The sequence below is a fragment of the Pholcus phalangioides genome, unplaced genomic scaffold (assembly GCF_987345545.1).
Source record: "Pholcus phalangioides strain wild (caught in Gottingen) unplaced genomic scaffold, Ppha-v1.0 ptg000017l_1, whole genome shotgun sequence".
In the NCBI taxonomy this organism is placed as follows: Eukaryota; Metazoa; Arthropoda; class Arachnida; order Araneae; family Pholcidae; genus Pholcus; species Pholcus phalangioides.
Genome location: NW_028301610.1, coordinates 30338381 through 30360324, shown reverse-complemented (window position 1 = coordinate 30360324; position 21944 = coordinate 30338381). Strand labels below are relative to the sequence as shown.

Here is a 21944-nt window from a genome sequence, read left to right as displayed (position 1 = left end):
ATAAAAACTGTTTTCAATTCGCTGCCTGCCATAGGAATAACTGACCAATCGTGAAACAATAGTGTATGTCGGGCCACTCATGTACGTAAATACAACCCAAAACTTGACTTTTGATCCAGCTTCATCAATTCTCCTGATGATGGCAACCACTAGTGTTGGGGAAACGGACGACAGTCTTCGAACCCGAACTCATCAAATGATGGCTATTTAAAACTTATTGTGTTTGCCGCAAGGCTGATAATATAATACAATAATGATTATATAGGGATTTCGTCAACCAAGTTCATCCCCTGATAAATGATTGCCAATAAACACTAAATAAACAAAGTCACGTCTTTGCCAGTAGCTTAAATGCTGTCACCAAGACAACTTCTTTATGGCTGCTCGATGAAAATTACCATGGCCGGGTGTTTTCCCTAATGACGATTGTAGTCACTGACGTCATGACGTGGAAGCTCACTGAAAATCTAGTTTTCTGCTAAAATCTGAAGAAATTTCAACAAATCTAGAGAGCGAGAGAAAGGGTGAAAAATCTGGTCTCCCGCCCAAATCCAGAGAGTTGGCAGGTCTGCATTATACCTGAAAATCACCCGCATAATAAGTGCTAAATAAATTAGGAATGGAAGCAGAGAACACAAAATAGACACATGTCATAAAATTAATCTTTATAAAAGTATCGAGTCAAAAAGAAATTAACAAAACAAATTTATAACTGACCAATATAAAAACAAAATGCATCACAATATTGTCACATAATGTGATGTGTATATATATAACATTTAGTTATAAAAAATATCCCAAAATACATAACATTTTATAACTCCTTTCACGCGGTAACAACATATAGGTACAACATATTTTTACCTATATGCTTCTGCATAATCAACAAATTTCTTCAGGATATCAAAACATAGAAAATATTTGAGAATACCATTTTTGAAAAGCTGCAATATCTGGATCATCAGGATGACCCCTCCTGTCAACATATATACAGTAGGCTGAACGGATGTGACGATATTCTTCAACAGTGTTATATGCAATTTTAGTGACAGGATCAAAATATTTTGCCAGTTCACCATTCATTGTCAGTTTTGGTTTACGTGGAAGAACAGCTGCCTTTTTTGGAAAGTATTTCTCCAGAGTCTGCTGATCAGGAAAGGATATGAAAGTCCTTTCATGCATCTCCAGTTTAGAACCATCTTTTCCATTGGACAGAGAAGCATCAATACATGGCATTCCTACTGAATGATAGCGAATCATGGGTACATCTTGCTTCTTCTTAGCAGCTTTGGCTCTCTCTCTTTTTTCAATCTCACCTTTTTCATATCTTTCTAATGACTTCAAATTAATTATTTCTGTTTTCTTTGCTTCTTCCAACAATTCCTCTTGAGTCATCTCGTATCTTTTTATCACTTTTTTGGACTGTGATCTTTGTTGCTTCTTTGCTTCTAAATCTTTGAGATTCTGAATGGTTTGAGCTGACTTGAGTGATGTGGATTGTCGCACATTTTTGCGCTCAATGGTAACAGAGTCATCTTTAGCCATTACTCTAATGCTAGATGTCTTAGGCTTTGGAAGTTGTTTAGAAGCTTGTCCAACTTTTGTTTCCTGTTTTGAAACTGTTTTCCTCTTTCTCCTCCTCTCTTTCTGCTTGCTTGCTGTTTCCTCATCCTCCTCTTCTTCTTCTCCCTTATCTATATTAGACACATCTGCTTCAGCCACAGAAAAATCAGAGTCTGCAGAATCAGTTTGCTCTTCAGACTTGGCAGAATAGTCTGAATCATTTTCATCATCCTCAAAACCTCCATAGGCAGACATGTAAAAACTGTCTTCTTTGTCCAAGAGTTCAGCAAGTCTATTTCCAGCTGTTGATCGCCTTTCTCTTGACATACCCAGCATTTCTGGAAGACTGTTCATGATGCTACAAATTAAAAGATAATGTGAGAATATGCTATCTTTGAAGCAAGTAACTCAAAATCAAATTTTCCATATCATTCAGCTTATTTTCAAAATGCAACATTTCTACTCTTGTTAAATTCACAGTAGAAGTAAAAACTTATTCCGGAGGAATACGTTTGCTTTACAAATGTAGAAGAGAAAACAAGTACCATAGAGAAATGGTAGAAGAATATTTAAATGCTATTTTAAACATTCAAGGGATTTATCTACATTTGAATTTAGGAAATGTTCTGTTTTGAGCCTGTGACTGCTGAGGCAAATCAACCGTTACAGCCTGGAGTTGAAATCTGAGGCATAACATGGATCTTTGAGGTTGGACAGGAGGCTGCAGAAGCAATCAAACAGACTAACTTTTTGCATATACTGGTATAGATCGGGGGTTCAAGATTCTCAATGATCCCAAAGTGAAGGAGGGTACACAAAGTGTATCTGTGATCTCCTCACAAGCAAATAATTTGAGCACTTTCAATGAGGAAGCTAAAGCAAAGGAGGACATATCAGAGCAATCTGCGACCTCCTCTCAAGTAAGTAATTCTACTACAAGTAAATGAATTACCTAAAATTCATGAGCTAGAGATTACATCTGGCTTGGAAAGTACAGTGCAGCCTGACTCACCTATGCCTGAAGGTGAGATTAATAAGGATTTGCAGGACTTGAGTGAAGAGGGTGTTCCCCCTCTTTTGATGATACTATAGTGGGGGCGATATTTGCCTTCATAGTTTTATTACTATCATCTTATGGATCGTAAAATCAAAGCTGTTCAAGTCAAACTTCATCATAGTCTCTCTGCTTCTGCCATACTAGATATGAAGATGACTAGAGGCAAGATTGACATTGCCTTGACACAGGAACTTGGACTGCTGTAAATGGTAAAATTTTAGGTCTGAAGGTCAAGGGATATATCTTTTATAATGTTCTTGGTGACAGACCTAGAGCTTGCATTATTGCCAGTGCTAAGCTCACTGTGATAAATCTTGTGACACTGTTGCTATCAAGATAGTTTATGAAATGCAAGGATATAAAGAAGAAATCTTCATGTCAGCACATCTTCCATTTGAAGAAAAAGATCCACTTTCAAATACTGTTAAAGAATTTTTCCAATATTGCAGTGGGGGTAAAAAGAAACTCATCCTTGGTTGTGATGCTCACCATGTTTTTGGGGAAGCAGTGATTGCAATTAATGAGGCGAGAATCTTTTAGAATATATATTACATTACAATCTGTACATTCTTAACAAAGGTAATGAACCTACTTTTGTTACTGTTAATAGAAGTGAGGTTATTGACATTACATTATGTAATAGCTCATGCTATGATCACATTGAAGACTGGAAGGTCTCAGATGAAATCATGCAGTCAGACCACCGTCTGATCATTTTTACTGTTGCAGGACCAATTAGGACAGTAACAGTAAGTAGAAATCCAAGGTTAACTAATTGGGTTGCTTACAAAGAGGATCTTCAAGCCTTGACATCTGGTCAATTTGGAAAGTTTTCCTCCGTACTCAATTTGGAGCTGTCTGTTGACCAGCTGCAACAAGTCATTCTCCAATCTTTTCACCAAAATTGTAAGACTACCAATGCGGAATCACAGAAATTAGTGCCTTGGTGGTCAAAAGAGCTGAGTAAAATGAGAAAAGGCTGTAGAAGGCTTTTTAATAGAGCTAAAAAAAATGGTAAGTGGCAGGAATATAAAACTGCACTCACTGCTTATAATAAAGACATCAGAAATTCCAAGATAGCCTCTTGGAGAAAGAATTGTGATATTAATGATATTCCTGCTATGGCAAAGTTGGTCAAAATGATGTCCAAAGAGAGAAACTGGTTTGAATACCATCAAGCTACCTAATGGTAAATTTACAGAATCTGGGAAAGAAACTAGCTGAAATGCTTAGAGTACATTTTCCAAGATCTATTCCGACTGATAATAGTGCTAGTCATCATGCTCTTTCTACAACTACTTGTAGTAAGAGTAAATGGGAGCTAGCCAGGAAGGTGGTCACATATGACAAAACTATGTGGGCTATAAACTCCTTCAAACCATATAAAACTCCTGGTAGGGATGGAATTGTTCCAGCTCTCCCTAAGGTGGGTATAAACAAATTCTTACTCAAATTCTCTGCAGAATCTAGAGCATTTATTGCTTTTGGGCATGTACCAACTGCCTGGAGGCACACTAAGGTAATTTTTATACCAAAAATTGGTAAAGATAATTACTATGAGGCTAAATCTTTTAGACCAATCAGTCTCAAATCTTTCTTACTGAAGACGATGGAGAAACTCATTGATAGACATATTAGAGAGCAGGCCCGTCATTTAGGGGGGCTTTTGAAAATACACTACAAATGGTATATATATATATATGTGCGTACCTTTAGTACATGCTCTTTGCCCCCCCCCCCCGGCAAAAGTTGAAATGACGGCCCTGTTAGAGAGGTTGTTTTAATGACAGCGCAGCTGTCTACTTTTCAATATGCCTATCGACCAGGCAAATCCACTGATACTGCTTTATATAATGTCTCATATATTAGAGAGAAACATGAATGTTAAAGAAATAGCATTGGCTGTATTTCTTGATATTGAGGGAGCCTTTGATAAGGTTCCTATTTCCTATTGACACTATTCTTCCAGCTCTTGAGACAAGAAGTGTTAATAAGACAATTATTAATTGGATCAATAATTTGTTATCCTTCAAGTGCATAAATGCATCTCTATGTGGAGATAACATGACAATTCATGCACAAGCTGGATGCCCGCAGGGAGGTTTACTCTCTCCTATCTTGTGGTGTCTAGTTGTGGACTAACTTCTGGAGAAAATGGCTAAATCTGGAATGACTTGCATTGGTTATGCTGATGATGTAATTGTTGCTAGGGGCAAGTACATTGATACTGTATCTACTATGAAGTCTGATGCCCTTAGGAAGGTTGAAAAGTGGTGTGACAGTGAAGGACTTTCTGTTAACCCACAAAAGACTACCATGGTTGCTTTTACCAAAAAAAAAAAGACCTTTCTTTGGTCAAACTCTTGAATATGCCAGTGAGGTTAAATTGCTAGGTGTGTACCTAGATCTGAAACTGACCTGGAGGAAGCACCTAGAGTTTTCTGAACAAAGCTGAGAGCTTTTTGGGCCTGCAAGGTATACAATCTTGCATATAGGATGCCTGGATGTTTTACACAAAGTGTGAAATATGAGTAGAGATGCATTGGAACGGTGCCTGTAGCACCGTAAACGTGGATGCAGACAAAGAAAAAGATCTTACCAAGAGGTTAGTGCGGGGTACACATTGTCTGGAAATTTCTTCAAATCTGCAGAAGTCCCTGACCGAACATCTAGCACACCAACCACTTGATATCTTTCTTTGTCTGTGTCCTGCACCCACATTTATGGCGCTACAGGTATCATTTCAATGCCATTAATGGTTTTCACAGCACCAATCACTCTGCAATGCATAAAAGTGTGTGTTATCATTTGAATTTTTCGAAATTTTGTTGCTGTAACCGTAACTGTTAGGGCTAGGGTTTTCTTTCTCATCTCAATGTCAAGTGCGTACTCTTAAACACTTATATCTCAAATTTCATTTGCTTTCATTGATTTTTGCAACTGCTAGGGGGCTTGTATATTGGCAAAATTATTTTATGGCCACCCTGTATATGTACAACATAATGGTTACACAATAGGTTATTTATTGAACATTAACAGTTAACAGCACTGGAACAAGAACCGGAGGGTTGATGGGAGTGATGAATATATATTCCAGGCTCTTTCACACAATTTGAAAATAGTTGTCAAATTTTAAAAAAAGAAAGTAGTCTTATATTTGAATCATTTGCACAGCACTACTTGGGATTAATTTCAGAAAATTGATCTTTACATAAACAAAGTCAATGTGAATGTAGCAGGTCCCAATGGGTCTGCAAGCATCCGAGATTTCCCCAAATCGTCCAGAGGAGCATATTGTAACATTTACAATATGTAACAGATGGGTTTCTGAATAAAGTGTCAGTGTAATTATGACTATGACAAACTGACAAATGCGTGTGCATAACCTTATTCTAAGGGCTAATGATGTGAGATGGCTACTGCTCGTCAGCCACCAACTATTTCTTAAGAGATTTGAACTGGAATCGTCATCAAGCTATATTGTTAATATCTTAACACATATAATAAGAATAATGAATATATACATAGGCGGAGATTGACTTGAAAGTCTTTGGGGGGGGGGGCATGATGATGTATACTTATGATATATAATTCATGATGATATATAATTCATATATATACATATATAGGGTGGGCAAAAAGTCTGTATACACTTTAAAAATGAATAAAAACTGGAAAAATAACCGAAATAAAAAACGGTTTGCAGGGTTAGCATCGATAGGTCACAAGAATTTTTTTAAGACAGGACAAAAATATAACTGAAAAAACAGCCGATAGGTGACGCTGGTACAAGCGACTTCAGTGGAAATATGCAAATGAGACAGTTATAAGAACTTGCCCTCCCAATCCACAACCAGTTCACCATTGTAACCGTGTATGTGGACCTGCTACACTCTACCGTTGCTGGATTTGTGACTCGCCTGCAATGTGTTATCCCCTTGTGGTGGTGGTCATGTGAAACACATACTACTGTAACAAACGATTTGGAAGCATTCTGTCCTTTATTTGTGTATCTTTTCTTTGACTTGTGTACATCAGCGTCGGCTGTTTTTTGAGTTATTTCCAGTCTTAAAAAAATTCTTTGACCTAGCTATGCTAACCCTGCAAACCGTTTTATATTTCGTTTTTTTTCTTCCGGTTTTTATGAATTTTTTAAAGTTTCTACGGACTTTTTGCCCACCCTGTATATTAGATCAGTCAACGCCATCATGGTGCTGGGAGAACACACAATTCCCCCACCACATAGCTGCCAACTTTTGAGAATGAAAATTAGGGAGATTTTCGTGCCGACATGTATTTTATACTAAAACCACTCCCTAATAAATACAAAAGGGATTTTCCACACATAAAAGTTGAAGCATAGGGAATAAAATCCCTACTCAAAAATTAAAATCAAATAAAATAAGAATTTCACACACATGGAAAAGTTAAACAATTGGAAACAAAATTCCATGCAAAAAAAAGTGTAATTAGAGGCCAAAACTTCAATGGTGATCTAAAAAAATATATTCTGTTCAATCAGAAACGATGTGAACAAACATTCTGCGCCAATGACCCCAAAATCATCAGATGAAAGAAGAAAAGCGTCAATTTTTGAAAAACACTGACTTTTTGTGACCTTTGCTTGATGTTTTTTTGATTTCACATGGGTGATTATGTCAGTCTTTCCACCATGACTGATGTTTATATCCTTAACACAACTTGTATAAAAAGAAAAAGTCTGCCCTTTTCTGGAACGTTTGATGAAAGGAAATTCATCAGAAAAGTACCTTTAAAACAGAAAGCCTAGAACCTAGAAAGAACCTAGGTTTCTTAACAAGAAACCTAGGCCGATTATTGTAAGATTTCAAAGTGAAAGATCAAAAACCATCTGGATCCAGCAAGCGAGAGGACAGAACACGTTAACAGCTGACCAAATCAATCCTAATTTTAAAGACAACAGAATTTATGTCAATGAACATTTAACAATAGAAAACAAGAAGCTTTTTTTTATGGTAAGACAATTTAAAAATGCAAACGACTACAAATTTGCATGGGTTAAAGAAGGTAAAATTTTCCTCCGAAAAGATGAAAAGTCAAAAATATTGCGAATAACAGAACAAGAGCAATTACACAAACTAGACACAAACATAAATGGAAACTGATATTGATCAAATTTTCTATTTGATTTGATATTGATCAACAATTTTCATGAACACTAATCACAATTTGAAGAGATAATACTACGAACAAGATGTATTTTTAGTTTTAATTTTAAATATTTTCAACATATTTTTTTGATGTTTTAAAAATCCAATTATTGTGCGTCCACACGATCATAAATTACTAATGTTTTTTTTTTTTTTTTTTTTTTTGTTTATGATAATAGAACAATAATGAAAGTTGCTTGAAAAATAGAAATATAATATTACAAATTATTCGACCTTCTGGAAGGACAAGTAGTCCCTTGAGGGTCACAGAGTGGGTGTTTATGTATGTCCATTTGTCCATTTTTGTTTATTTATTATGTATTTTGTTTTGTCATCTGTCTTTCTTGTGTATTTTGTAACGTGTTCTGTTTTGTCCAATTAATTAAAAAAAAAAAAAAAAAAATTGATTAAATGTTTTTTTGCTTATCAGTATTCATGTTTTGTTATCGCACGTACGTAACTTCGACAAAAGAGGAAGTTTTGACCACATGCACGTCACTATAATTTTCAATTATTATCCAGGACTATTGGCCCTGCACGATAAGGCACTTATTACTATCAGAGGGTTTGTAAAACTTCCTTAAAAAAGGAATTTCCCGCTATTCCCCCCATTTATGACATGCGAGTTCATTTCGAAAGGGGGAAAAAACAGAGGCAAAAGATTTTTGCCCCACAAGAAATTCCTTAGGGATTGTTTTCAGAAATGGGGATTATTTTTAAATGAGGTAGGGAATTTTTAGGGATAATTAGGGATTTTTTGTGGTTTTCGTAAAAATTCAGGAAATTTAAGAACTTCTCTGGAGGTCGAGAGATGAAGCTAAAATTCAGGAGACTTGGCAGCTATGCCATCATATCTCTGCCCATAAATACTCATTGCCATAAAAATTTCCACACTAAGAGTTGTCCGAATGGAACAAAATTTTATATATGGAGTACAACATTGACTATAAGTAAGTGATTGCATAATTAAAGCAAAAGCATCATTTGCTATAGGAAAAACTACAAATGAATGGAGGTTCTAGTACCCTGTTGGGTCCCCTCTAGCTAGAATACATGATGCAATACGGGTGGGCATTGAGACATACAGGTTCCATATGGTGTCCTGCGTCATTTCATTCCACAGTTGCTGTAAGTGTGCCTCTAGTTCAATCGAATTCCTAGGCTGCGCAACTTGCCATCTCAAGTGATCCCAGATGTGCTCGATTGGTGACAAATCTGGGGATTGGGCAGGCCAAGGAAGGGTGTTAATGTGACAGGCATTCCTGTGACACCCTTGCTGTGTGTGGTCGAGCATTGTCCTGTTGAAAAATGCCTCATGGGAGTCCTACCATGAGTGGCAACACGTGTCTGAAGGATGTCACGAATATACTGCTGGGCTGTCATGGTATCGTGGATGAATATTAGAAGTGACCGGGTGTCATATGCGACACGGCACCCTATACCCTCACACCAGCTGTGTGAGCGGTGTGCTGCTGTATAGTGAAGGCAAGAATGAGGTGTTCGCCATGGGGCCTCCACACATGCACACGATTATCATGACTGCCTGAATTGAATCTTGATTCGTCCCTGAAGATGACCTGGTTCCATTCAATTGTGGTCCAATGCCATCGAGCTCAACACCACTCCAAACAAAGGTGACGGTGGGTAGATGTCATTGGTAGCACACCACACGTAATGGGTGCTGCAATACCAAATTTTCTTCAGCAAGGCACCTCGCGACGATAAGGACAGACACAGGGGCCTGTCCAAATGGCAGACAATGATGTAGTTGACGCTGTGTGTGCACTTGTCGAGTGATGTAACGGTCTTCTCCAATATAACGGTCAGTCTGCCGAGGGCGTCCTGAGCCTGTCTGCCGTGCACGAGCCCTCTCTCTCATCCACTGGTCCCAACACCTCCTCACAGTACTCAGATTGGCCTAAGTGGCAGGTTACTCACCGAGCTGCCCATCAGGCTTCCATCGTCCTGATGATTCTTCTTCTCTCAAACTCTGACTGCTGATAATATTGTCTTCGATGGTGGTGTAACAGCATCCCTAATGAAAAAGTATCCCTCTGCAACAAATTAAGTACAGGCCAAATTCCTCTGCATACCTTTTTATACACCAAGGAGAACAAAGTTCAATGCCCTCTGGTGGCATTACACATTGCGCAACCATGCCATACATCTAATCTTTTTCATATCTGACAGACACTCATCTTCATGCCAAGTTTCGTTACGATCCAACAATTACTTCTTGGTGCATAAATTTTTATGGCAAGAAGTGTATATACACGGAAAAATGAAGGGCTTAATGATTTAAAGTCAGGATGACAACTGTTTGCATATCTGGATCATAGGCGGAGATAAACATGAAAGGCTGGGGGGCATGATGATGATGCCAATTCATATACAGTTGGACCCGGTTATAACGAACACGAATATTATAAATTTTCACATACACTGGTGAAATAAATTAAGAGAATTTGCATATTTTATCGAATTTCATGAACTGAACTGAATGTAAAACCACTGCTTCTAGACAAAAATGCAAATCTTGTACGTCAAATATGTAAGCGTACACGTGTGTGTAGGCGGAGCCAGTAGAGAAACAGGCTTTATAAGCGCACGTAAGTTAAGACGCATTTCGTTCACTAGCACACCTCTGCGAATTTCTTGGTGTTATTTTGCAGCAATCGGTTAATTTCAAATAGTAACAGTAAAAATGAGTAACCACCAACGTTTAGATGATGGAATGAGGTGGCGAATTGTGGGGAGGCTAGAAGCAGGCCAATCTCAAGTCCAGATTTGTAGAGAGTTCAATTTAACGCCCAGCATCGCGTGTAACTTATGGAAACAGTTCTAGGATACCGGATCCATCGAGAGAAAGCCTGGACGAGGTCGTCCAAGAGCCACGACGGCCAGAGAAGATCGCCATTTGTCTATTATAGCGAGGCGTAACAGGAGTGCTACAGCTTCTCAGCTCTCTCGTGACTTGTATGCAGCCACAGGAACCCGTGTATGAAGGGTGACTGTTTCCAAAAGACTTCATGAGAGAGGGTTGTTTGCAAGAAGACCTGCTGTTTGCATCCCGCTCACTTCTACGGACAGGAGAATCCGTTTATCATGGTGCAGAGAGCATAGAGATTGGAGTATGGATCAATGGGCGACCGTTCTTTTCACTGATGAGTCCCAGTTCAGCCTAAGCACCGATTCTTGCCGTACGTTCATATGGAGAGAACCAGGGACCCGCTACCTACCCTCCAATGTCCGTGAAATCGACCATTATGGCGGAGGAGGTTTAATGGTCTGGGCAGGCATCATGTTGGATGGCCGCACACCTCTCCATGTCTTTGAAAGAGGCACTGTGACTGGTGTGAAATATAGGGATGAGGTCTTGGAGCCCTATGTTTGCCTTTTCAGGGGTTCAGTTGGCCCTGAGTTCATTTTAATGGACGATAACGCGAGGCCACATAGAGCTCTTCTGCTCGACGATTTTCTAGAGAGTGAGGATATTCGCCGGATGGATTGGCCAGCCAGATCTCCAGACCTTAACCCTATAGAGCAGGTCTGGGACGCTCTGGGGAGGGCAATTGCAACTCACAACCCCCCCTCCGGGAACCATCCAGGGAATGAAAACAGCGTTGCTGAACGAGTGGGACCAATTGCCACAGGAAATGATAAACTGCTTTATTTCAAGTATGAAATCACGCTGCAAGACCTTGTATATCTGTAAGAGGGGACATACCCCCTATTAACCCATTTTTTTGTTTGTTCTGCAACCGCTGTTTCATACCTTCTGACTCCAACGACAGTTACGCACGATCATGCGTGTGTATAGATTACAATTATTGAATGGTTATTTGTTTTGTATTGTATCAATATATGTACATATCAAATTTCATTAAAATCGGTACAGTAGTTCTAGAGATAATCGACCAAGTCTGCAAATTCTCTTCATTTCTTACACCAGTGTATAACAAAGTTTTTCCATGTCCCATGAACTTTGTATTACTTATCTGTGTTATTTTGGTTGCTTGTAACAAACACAGATTTCATCAAAGTATGTCTACAACAAATTTTCAATCAGTTTTCAAACAATTTGAGAATTCCTTTGTATTCTTATCTAAATCTTCTTTTCTGAATATTTACCTTTCTATAATGCTTAGCTACAGCTAAAATGTTTTTTTTTACAAGGCATTCTACTGGTGTATTTTTAATATTTATTGTTAAATTTTCTTTGCTTATTACTATTTTTCTACTGTTCCCCAATGAGTCTTATTTTTCTTGAAGAAATTAGAAGGTAAGAAAGGTTATTTTTTATTCTTCAAAACACCTGTCACATTTGCCCCCAGTGACGTCAGAGCCGGGGTGGTCCCACAGTATTTTTTATGACGCACCAGAGAGCAGCCTCAGAATTGATTTAGAAATCAAAATTTCCTATGTAAAACTCTATTTGAGCACCCACAGGCCTAAAACACTTTGATACCCCTGTTTGGCACTTCTCTTTAGATAGATTTGAACGTAGGTTGTGGTAGTGTTATATATCGTGTGCGAGCAAATTTTGAAAATTTTCAAGCACACAGCGCTTTTCATTGCTTTCAAAATTGAGGCTATACAGTTGGCTTGAAGCCAAAAATGGACAAAAAAAGTGAGATATCAAAGAAATTCAGTATTACACAAAGTTCGTTATTAACGATTTTGAAGAGCAAAGAGGAATTCCAATTAAGAGAAAAGAATCCGATGGTGATTTGGACATCTTTAAGAAAAGATTCAGAAAAGAAACTCGTACTGATACGGAGACTTCAAAAAAAGTGAGAAGGAAATACTATGCGTATGTTCTACTGATCAGGACCCTACTAAAAGAAAAGACTTCACATTTGGCTTGCTTATTAGGCAAATATGTTTTTAACACAAAACATTCAACATTCAACATCCAAAATCATATTAAGGGAAAATGAACTAATAACAATTTAAATATTTTTGTTCACATATTCAATTATGTAAAATTTCATTCAAATTTCAATTTCTTTTTAAATATACAGAATTAATTTTTATAACAATCTATTTTTAATGTATTTATATTATTAAAAAATGTGCATAGGCTTGTAAATTATGTTTAATTTTGCATAATCGTATACCATTTCCAAAGTCAGTACAGATATAATGCAGTTCACGTATAATGAACAAAAAAAATTTTCAGACTTTGTTATAAGCGGGTCCGACTGTATATGCATATACATTAGATAAGTCAGCTCCATCATTGGCACCCCCCCCCCATATCTCTGTCCATAATCTGGATTAATTCTGCATTTTACACCTTTTTTTTGGATGGATAGGAATTTACTGCATAGGCGTATGCAGGATTTCCCCAAGAATATCATTATTTTTTTGCAATATACCACAATAATCTCAGCTTAAGCCCCTACCAAATTTGTTCACCCTGTATAGCCAATATTTTAGATATACAGGGTGGACGAGAAGTCCTGGACACATTTTAAAAATTAATAAATCAAAAATTGACATAAAACGGTGTGGTCTATACTAAAATACATATCATGGCCTAGGACAAGGGTTTTCAAACTGCGCACCACCAACCTTTGTTAGAGGGGTTTAAATTACTTTGGAAAGCTGTGAATAAGCAGTGATTAGAAAAAGGAGCGAAGTGGGTGAAGAAAGTTTGAGAACCCTTGGTCTAGGTTTTTTTTGTACAAATTTAAAAAAAAGTTGAAGTTTCACTCACAGTTGGACCTGCAAAACAAAAAACTTGACATAACACATAAAATGTAATACAAACAGAGCATAATTAATGTTTATGACAATTTGCATAAAACTACCATAGCAACTAGAGCACCCTTTCACATGTAGCCTCAGCCACAAAAAGGGGGTACCAATATCAAATATCATAATAATGTCATAAACATTAGTTGTGCAGTGTTTGTGTTTCATTTTATGTGTAATGTTGAGTTTTTCATTCTACAGTGCCCGTGAGTAAAATATTTTACTTTTTTTTAATCTATAATAAAATCTCTAGGCCACGATAAGTATTTAACCTTTGAAGCGGTTTTTAAAATTTTCCTGATCCGCATTATAACTGACACATTGGAAATCACTAAACCTACAAATTGCCACCTATTTTCAACAAGAATTTTTTTTCAATTGGAGCTGATAAATGCTCCCCCCCCCAACAAGAAACCAAGAAAATTGACTCCTTCCATTGTTTTTTTTATTTCCCTTACTATTATACAAAGATACCTGCCATGACGTGTGTGGCTTTTTAAGAAGAGATATTTTTGTATTATTTATAGGCTACTGAGCATATATGTTTTTACTGTGCTGACAGAAAAGGGAAAACAGTCTTTTTCTCTAATTTTTGAAATGTGTCCAGGACTTTTCCTGTCCACCCTGTATATCTGATATTTGATACAATAGTCGACCTAGTGTTGATTATGAATGTTTTCAAGCATTCCAAGATTGCAGTTCTTAAACTTTTTCCACCTACTGCACCCCTTACCCTAATAAACACTTATCCCTGGCTACCCAGAACAGTTTATCAACGAGTCTCTGTGAAAATCCTTGGAGCCCCTGACAAAGGTTGGTGCTGCAGCGCAGTTTGAGAACCTCTGAACTAAGAGTTAGAACACGTCTCTTAACATAACCTAAATACCTTCATCTCATAATTTAATAATTTATGTTTTAAGATTCTTCAAATTCAACATGAAAATTATAATCCAATTTCCGATAGAGCAGTCAAGCTATTGGTGATTATAAATGGTTTCACGAATGGTGTAAACTAAAATTTAAAAAAAATTCAAACTTGACATCAAGAATTCATTTCCTGTTTATTGACAAGATATTTTGTATCCTTTTTCACATTTAACTAGACAAGCAGGTTTTGTAAATACGATATATTTGAAAATATCCTATACTTTTCTCAACTGAAAATATCAAACCATTATTAACTGAATATTTTTATTTTTGAACAAAATTTTATCTATTTATTTACAGATGAACTAATTTATGATAGAAAAATTCATTCACTCATAAATATATCAAATCATTTTCCACTGAGAACATTGAAAATATTATACATCATGATATTTTAAAAATAAATATTGGATATACAGAGTGAGCATGACGTAATCTGTTAAACGAGAAGGGGTTGATAGATGAGCCAAGTTGAACATAAAACATCCTACCAACTCGGTGTCCTATCTCTAACTGTTATGGCTGGATAATGGAAGAAAAATACATCAAGTCTGAGAAAACCCGAATTTGTCAAGTTTTTGAAAGAAATACATGCAAACTAAGCACATATTTAGAAAGAGCAGAAAAAATCCTATAAGGTGATATTATTTTCATCACAATATCTGGATTTATAGGCAAGATACAATTGCTAAAAGCATTGGCAAAATTCAAAATTGCATTGCAAATTCTACAAACATCCTTCTAGCTACAATCAAATTTATCAAAAACTTGTCCATTGCAACAGCTTTTGAAAGAGTCTACAATCAGGGCCAGTCTTAGACTTGGTGGCGCAAGGTGCAAAAATAGTAGTCAGCGTGCCCCCTCCTCCCCCAGGCGCGAATCCAGAGTGATGCGTCAGAGGAGGCATTTTTCGCTAGTCATAAAATATGGGGCAGATTCATTCTACAATATTATCAGACTCTTTGTGTGGTGATTGTCCTCCCCCCCACACCTGTTGGTTGGATATTAAGGGACGAAGAAGTCGGAAAACTTCTAGAATGGGATTACTGCTACTTAACTTGTAAGCAGGCATAAAAACCCAACTTGTTTGATTTTAATTAAGAGATTTAAAAACATTAAAAAAGCAAAATGTCACACATTTACGCAGGATACTCATCACAAAGGATCTATCTTCATACTTATTTTAATTGAATTTTATGGTAAAATACATAGATTGCATGCATCACGTACGGGCTAAGATGATAATAAAAGTGGTTAAATTAAAGTGATATTTCCGTATGATTTCTTTCATATTTATAAAACTCATAAACTTCATTTGAAATTATCCCTTTCAGACCCAGTACTAAGAAACAGAAGGGGCAAGCAAACACCAGCTAAAGCACCGGGCCCTGCAACTTGGGCAGGCTCCTAACTATTCTGAGGCAACTTGGGCGGTGCAACGAGCTGAATGGGGGGGGGGGGGGACACTTGTAACTCCTCCTTTTTCTGAGCATAACCATTTCAAGGAGACTCCAAGGAGATGCGCCGAGAAAACATGCTACGGCCCTGGGGAAAAGGCATGGCGGTCTTAAGAGCATCATGGGCCTCCCCCCGGTCAAGTGGTTTTTCTGAGACCCTACCTAGTAAATTCTAGAAAATTTTAACTAGATCTCATTTTCGTAAGGCTTCCTCTACTCTTGAAGCTTCTGGGACGCTCCCAGGTGGGCCCATTCGTTAAGACGGCACTGGGAAGGGGTTGTTTTTTTTGTCTCTGTAGATTTTTTTTAACCTAAAGGACTTCAGCTTTAATTTTAACGATAATGCACAATTCTTGAAGTTTGGGCTGAACATCCCTGAGGTTAAAAAAAGAATATGTAAAGTGAAAAGAAGCAACCCACACGTTAGTGCATACAGGGTCTAAAAGGGTTATTCATAATCGGCGGTAAGAGTGATAAATGTTGCAAAATTTATCAAACTTACCGAGGCGATTGGTGCATTACCGATATGCTTTACAGATTCAACGCATCTACCGTAACATACATTTAATTCTATATTACATCAGCTTCAAAACAATCTCATTTCAAATATAAGAAGATACATATCGAAAACTTCTCTTATTCGAAATAGATTTGCCACCGCCCTCCTCTTTGTTTTGGATATGTGAGGTACTACTTTATTTCCATGGAACCCCAATTAACATACCCTATTCTGCTGCGTATATTCCGTGGATTATACGTTTAAAAAATTATGTTGAAATAAAAACAAAAAGTCGGAAATGAATTTCTTAGTGTGGATCAAATTTCATGAAGAGTTTTAACTTTGAAGCGGCTTTATAGAGTGTGGATAAACCACTGTGTTTTATCTACGGCTTTATTTTTTTTCCGAGAGAGGTTGCATTAGTTATAATTACGTTAAAAATTTATAAACAAAAAAATATATTTTTTAAATATTTATAGATTGGGTAGATGCCAGTACAAAAATTGACATTTTCTCCACAAAACTGTGTTAAACAACACCCCCTACCTCCTCTACCTTGAGAGCGATTTTATATTGATAAATGAAATTTTCTCATGTGTGTTATATACCGCTGCGGACTGTACATGGTGCCTTTTTTTCCTCAAACTAGCAAAGTTTGCATATGCAGATTATAAGGAGCAAAATTCGATAGGTTTTGTATAATTCTTATTTAAGATTAATGTTGAGGAAATGACTTACCTTCAAAATGACTTTCTTTACGTTGAAAGATCTTAAGTTGATGATTAAAATTTTTACAAATCTTATAGAAAACGAATACAACAAAAATTAAAATAGAAAATTTCACTAGGATCACCAGATTTTCATTTTGATCGAATTTATATTGAGGTTTTCGGCCCTTCTTGAAAGTTGGTTGGAAAAAAAATCAAATTGAATTTCCAACACACGTTCCTTATTAGTTTCTTGAAAGGAAATTATGTCTTTCTAGAGTCCCATTGTGGCCACACCTTACCAAGGCCTCATAGGACACTCCGAAAAGATGTTCAGTTGTGTATGCGTACAGTTTGTTAAAATTTTCCACACACATACGTTGCACTCAGGGGCGGCTCGAGACAAAATCTCTACCCGAGTGAAACCTATTTTTTGGGGGGGGGGGGAGCCTGACCTCCCCAATTAAAAAAACTTTTGTTTCAATCGCTTCATTTTGATGCGTTCAAAGGAACAGCGATATTTTGTCATAACATATGTTGAATTTCTTTTGGCCTTTTACCTCGGATTTGGCACTCCTCCTAAGGCGGGCAGAAATCATTTTCCCATTTTTCGCCCTTTTACCTCGAACTTAACGCCACTCTTAGAGAGGGCACAAATAAGTTTTACTAATTTTTTTTCTCCTGATATAGGCCTAACGACCCTCCTAAAGTGAGCAGAAATAATTTTCTGTAATTTCTTTCACCCTTTTACGCCGGATTTGGCACTCCTATTAGAGGGGGCAGAAATCCTTTCCCCTAATTTTTTTCTCCCTGTCTTACCTCAGACTTGGCGCCCATCCTACAGTGGGCACAAATAATTTTTCTTTGCCCTTTCACTTCAGATTTGACGCTCTTCTAGAGCACACCCAGTACGACCGAGCTGCCCCTGGTTCAACTAACAGGAAAGTCTGGCGAGTCGGGAGACTGGCCAGTGATCGGGGGCACTAAAGTGCATGGGTTTTCTCGTGTGAGAACATTTTTGTTTCTCGTGTGACAGGTAGGCACGAGACATAAGTACAGGATCCCTATTTAAAATGGTCAGCTAATCATAGGTTTTAATTCATTCATTTTTTTTCTTAAATGTTTTTTTTTCGAAATACTGTACTGTATTGGCAATTAGATTCTGCATTTTTAATACAAGTCTGGGAAAAAGAGGCATGAAAGGCCTCTGGCTCAAAATCTTTCCCACATCAGAAGACACCTTCAATTCCTGTAATAGTCCCCACAACACAGGAAAACACTTTTGCTCTCGTTAGTAGAAAAATTGGGTGACATAAGGCGATTACTCTATTATTTTTATTTTTTACTGAACAACACAACAGAGAAAGAAATTGCTTCTATCCCCGCCCCCAAATCTCCTGCAGGGGGTAAACCAAAAAAGCTAGAGAGAGAGAGAGTGTATCTTTATCTAACCAAAATCGCTATGTACTGTAAGTATATAGGCGCACTGCCCATAGATTATTTTCTTTTCAAAAAATTACAGTAATATTACATACACTCAAACCTTTGTTTTTTTTCAAAAAAAAATTCTCATCCCGGTCATTATTCATGTACATTTTATAGTTATTTTTTATAAATACGTATTTTGAAGATATTTTTCTATTAATGTATATTTAACGCGTTTTGGCGACCCTTCTCATAGGTCGCACTGCCCTAAGACCACCCCTGTCTACAATGAACCATACAGTGTTTCAGTTCAAGAGAAGTTTAGCCTTTTCTTTGTGTATATATGAATTAACATCATCATGCCCCGAGCAATAATGACTGTGCTCCCCCCCCCCCAAACGTTCAAGTCTATCTTCGCCTATGTTAGTGTGTGGAAATAATGTCATCTTAAAGGACTTTTTCTCCTCTCCAAACAGGGTTGGCAAGGTTTTGAACAGTGCGGTAAAAATCATGGTTTACCGTACTGTCCAAAGCCTCCTATTTATAACTATAAGTGAAAAACTTTGTAATTTGATGAAGTAACATCTATAATCAAATAATAAACTTTATATTATACAAATTATATTATTAAAATGACATTAAATGAAATAAAATTTTGAAATACAAAACAGTATGTGCAAAGGGTTATATGACTGATATCAGGTTATCAAACAACTGAAAACTGAACTGTCTTGAGGTTAAATATTAGATTTATGCAAACATGAAAGATACAAGAATGGGATAGAAATTTATCACATGAAAATTAGAAAAGAGCAATAGATATGACCACAGAATGAAATTACTTACGTAATAATTGAACACTAATAATCAAGTGCAGCTGCGACTTTTAACATTTGATAACATATAACTAATTTAGCTGCGTTATCTGTGCCAAGATGATTTCTAAGATAAAATTTGAAAATATTCTTTCAATTGATGCATAACTTGGGGGGGACACGAAAATAAAAAAAAAAGTGTTAAAGAGTGTCTTTTGATAAGCTTTCTTCCAGTGTTTTTCTTATTGCTGTTCCCCATGTGATAGAATTGTAAATATAACTTGAATTTATCCGGTGAAATATTAGCTTCTAGCCTCACAAGAGCAACAATTTAAATTTAACAAAAATTTTGGGTATTTTATTATCATGTAGGTGTAATCAGTGTTTGTGAACTTCTGTTCTGTTAGTCATGTGTAGGTGCTATATAGTGACCTCATTTTCTTCGGATATCTTCCTTTATTTATAATTAGTTTTTGAAAATTGAGAATGTAAAATAGAAAGTGCACTTGAAAATTTAAAGAAAAAAGTTTGAAAAGTCAAAATAGAACAATTTGCCATTGAATAAACACTACACCATTGATATTTATTCACATTATATTTTGGTATCTAATAAAAAATAAATAATATTCATGTTTAGTTTCATAATAATGCAATGATTATAACTGCGGCTATGCGTACTTGGTACCTTCAATACAATGTATTTTTTAAAGATAAATGTTTGGACAGATTTGGCAGGGTTTTGGGCAAGAACTGTCCTAAATACAGTACCTGCTTTATAATCATACATGAAAAATAAGATGTGAAGTAGAAATAACATTTACAACAAACTAAAAAAATTGAAAATAGTGTTTATTTAAACAGTTATATGAGTGATATTAATTTACTATCAGATTTCCAGCCTAAAACTATAAATTTGGTGAAACATTTAACTTAGAAAAAAACCAAATGACACCTTTTTGAAATATTTTTGATTTAGTTAGTTTTATATTCTGCTAGTATTTTTTTTTATATATTAGTATCATGGAAAAAAACCAAAGGTTCCACATTTGAAACTTGGAGGTTTTGGACAGTTTCAGACACTTTTGGACGTCCAAAACCCCAATCGTCTCCAAATATGTGTTTAGTTTGCAAGTAAGTTTATTTAGAAACATCACACATTTGGGATTTTTCAGACTTGAATATTTTTCTTCCACAACGCATTATCCATAACTTGAAAACTGTTTGAAATAGAACAGGGTTGGTAAGATGTATTATGTTCCACTTCGGCTCGTCTATCACCTTTCGTTTTCCAGAATAGGTCGGATTTACCCTGTATATTTATTTATTTCACTAGGATCGTTGTCCCTAAAATATGGCACAGCATTGTGCGCTGTTAAGCTGCTAGGTGGAGGAGCGATGGTGTCTCACCAAATAGATTTGTTAACAGACTGAGAACGACCAGGCTCTGTCGCTCACGCAATTTTAGCTCATTGCTCCAGAGGGTTTGGCCATGCCGAAGGGTATACAGGATAATCTAGTAAATCTGATGCTACAGTCTTGCCAAGTATGAAAATTTGGCAGGGCAAAAGGGGATAAATCCCCAAGTTCAGTGAGGTCAGATTCGAGAGAGGCGCCACTCTCCTAATGTCCATAGTGGGGTTTTATGCTATAAATACAAATCTTGTATTCAACCTGTAGGGCTTAGCACAGCATAACGACAATCCCAAGCTGAAGCCCTACTCTACATGCAAGGGCAACAAATTACCCAACAGCGATATAACATATATATCAGGCCTGTAGCTAGAAATTTTGTTCAGAGGGGGACCACTCGTATTTCGGAAGTGGGGACCGGAATCCCCCAAGTCCCTCCTCTTGATAGTGGCCTAAAACCGGAAGGAAAGATGCAACCTCCTCTCAATGAAACAGTGGTTCTTAAATTATGAACATTTCCAAAAAATATACACATTCAAAAATTTTTATTTATATAAATTTAGGGCTTAAAGGGTCTCAAAACAGTGATTGGGCCCCAAGCTCTGGAACTCGTCAAGATATCCCAGGTTGTACTCAAATTTCTACGCTACCAGAATTGGTTTCCATTACATTCAAACACTGCCGCAGCTTAGTGAGAAGTTGACACTATTAAACATTTCAATTTTGGTCATGAGAAATAAATTATTACCAGGTATAAAGTTGACCCAAGTTCAGTGAAACTCAAAAATGATAGCTGTTGTACACAGCTCTAAGGATTGAATACCATTTAACTGGCCTTACATGCACGAGGAAAATGTAAACAAGCCGGTTGGTCTGATTTGATGTTGCCATCAGAGTTGCCAGGACCTTAAAAAATTTCCAGGCAAAAATCAACAGCACACCGTGTGTTGTTGGCATCACTTTTAGGGGATGGTCATAGTAGCCAAAAGCCCTGTATAATTGTTATTATTTGTCTTGTGATAACGAAATTTGGTACAATGATTTTAAAAATTAGGTGCGGGTCTCAGATCAGATTTTCCACGGTCTAGTAAACTAAAAAATTTAAGAACTCTTCCGGGTTCCTGGGATGGGCGGG

At 36.8% G+C, this 21944-nt stretch overlaps 1 protein-coding gene across 3 annotated transcripts; it reads right to left on the bottom strand.

The window, feature by feature from the left end:
- Positions 1–662: 662 nt before the first annotated feature.
- On the bottom strand, positions 663–21697 carry LOC149072881 (vacuolar protein sorting-associated protein 72 homolog). Of its 3 annotated transcripts, none has more exons than XM_089246835.1 (3): positions 21558–21697; positions 5220–5399; positions 663–1921 (listed from the first exon to the last, which is right to left on the bottom strand). In XM_089246835.1, exons 2-3 carry the CDS (start codon positions 5339–5341, stop codon positions 904–906), a joined length of 1140 nt encoding a protein of 379 aa, XP_089102961.1. In that variant the 5' UTR covers positions 5342–5399; positions 21558–21697; the 3' UTR covers positions 663–903. The 3 variants fall into 3 exon arrangements, with proteins under 3 accessions (XP_089102961.1, XP_089102963.1, XP_089102962.1); XM_089246837.1 differs by lacking the exon at positions 5220–5399 and adding an exon at positions 3409–3579; XM_089246836.1 differs by lacking the exon at positions 5220–5399.
- Positions 21698–21944: the final 247 nt, after the last annotated feature.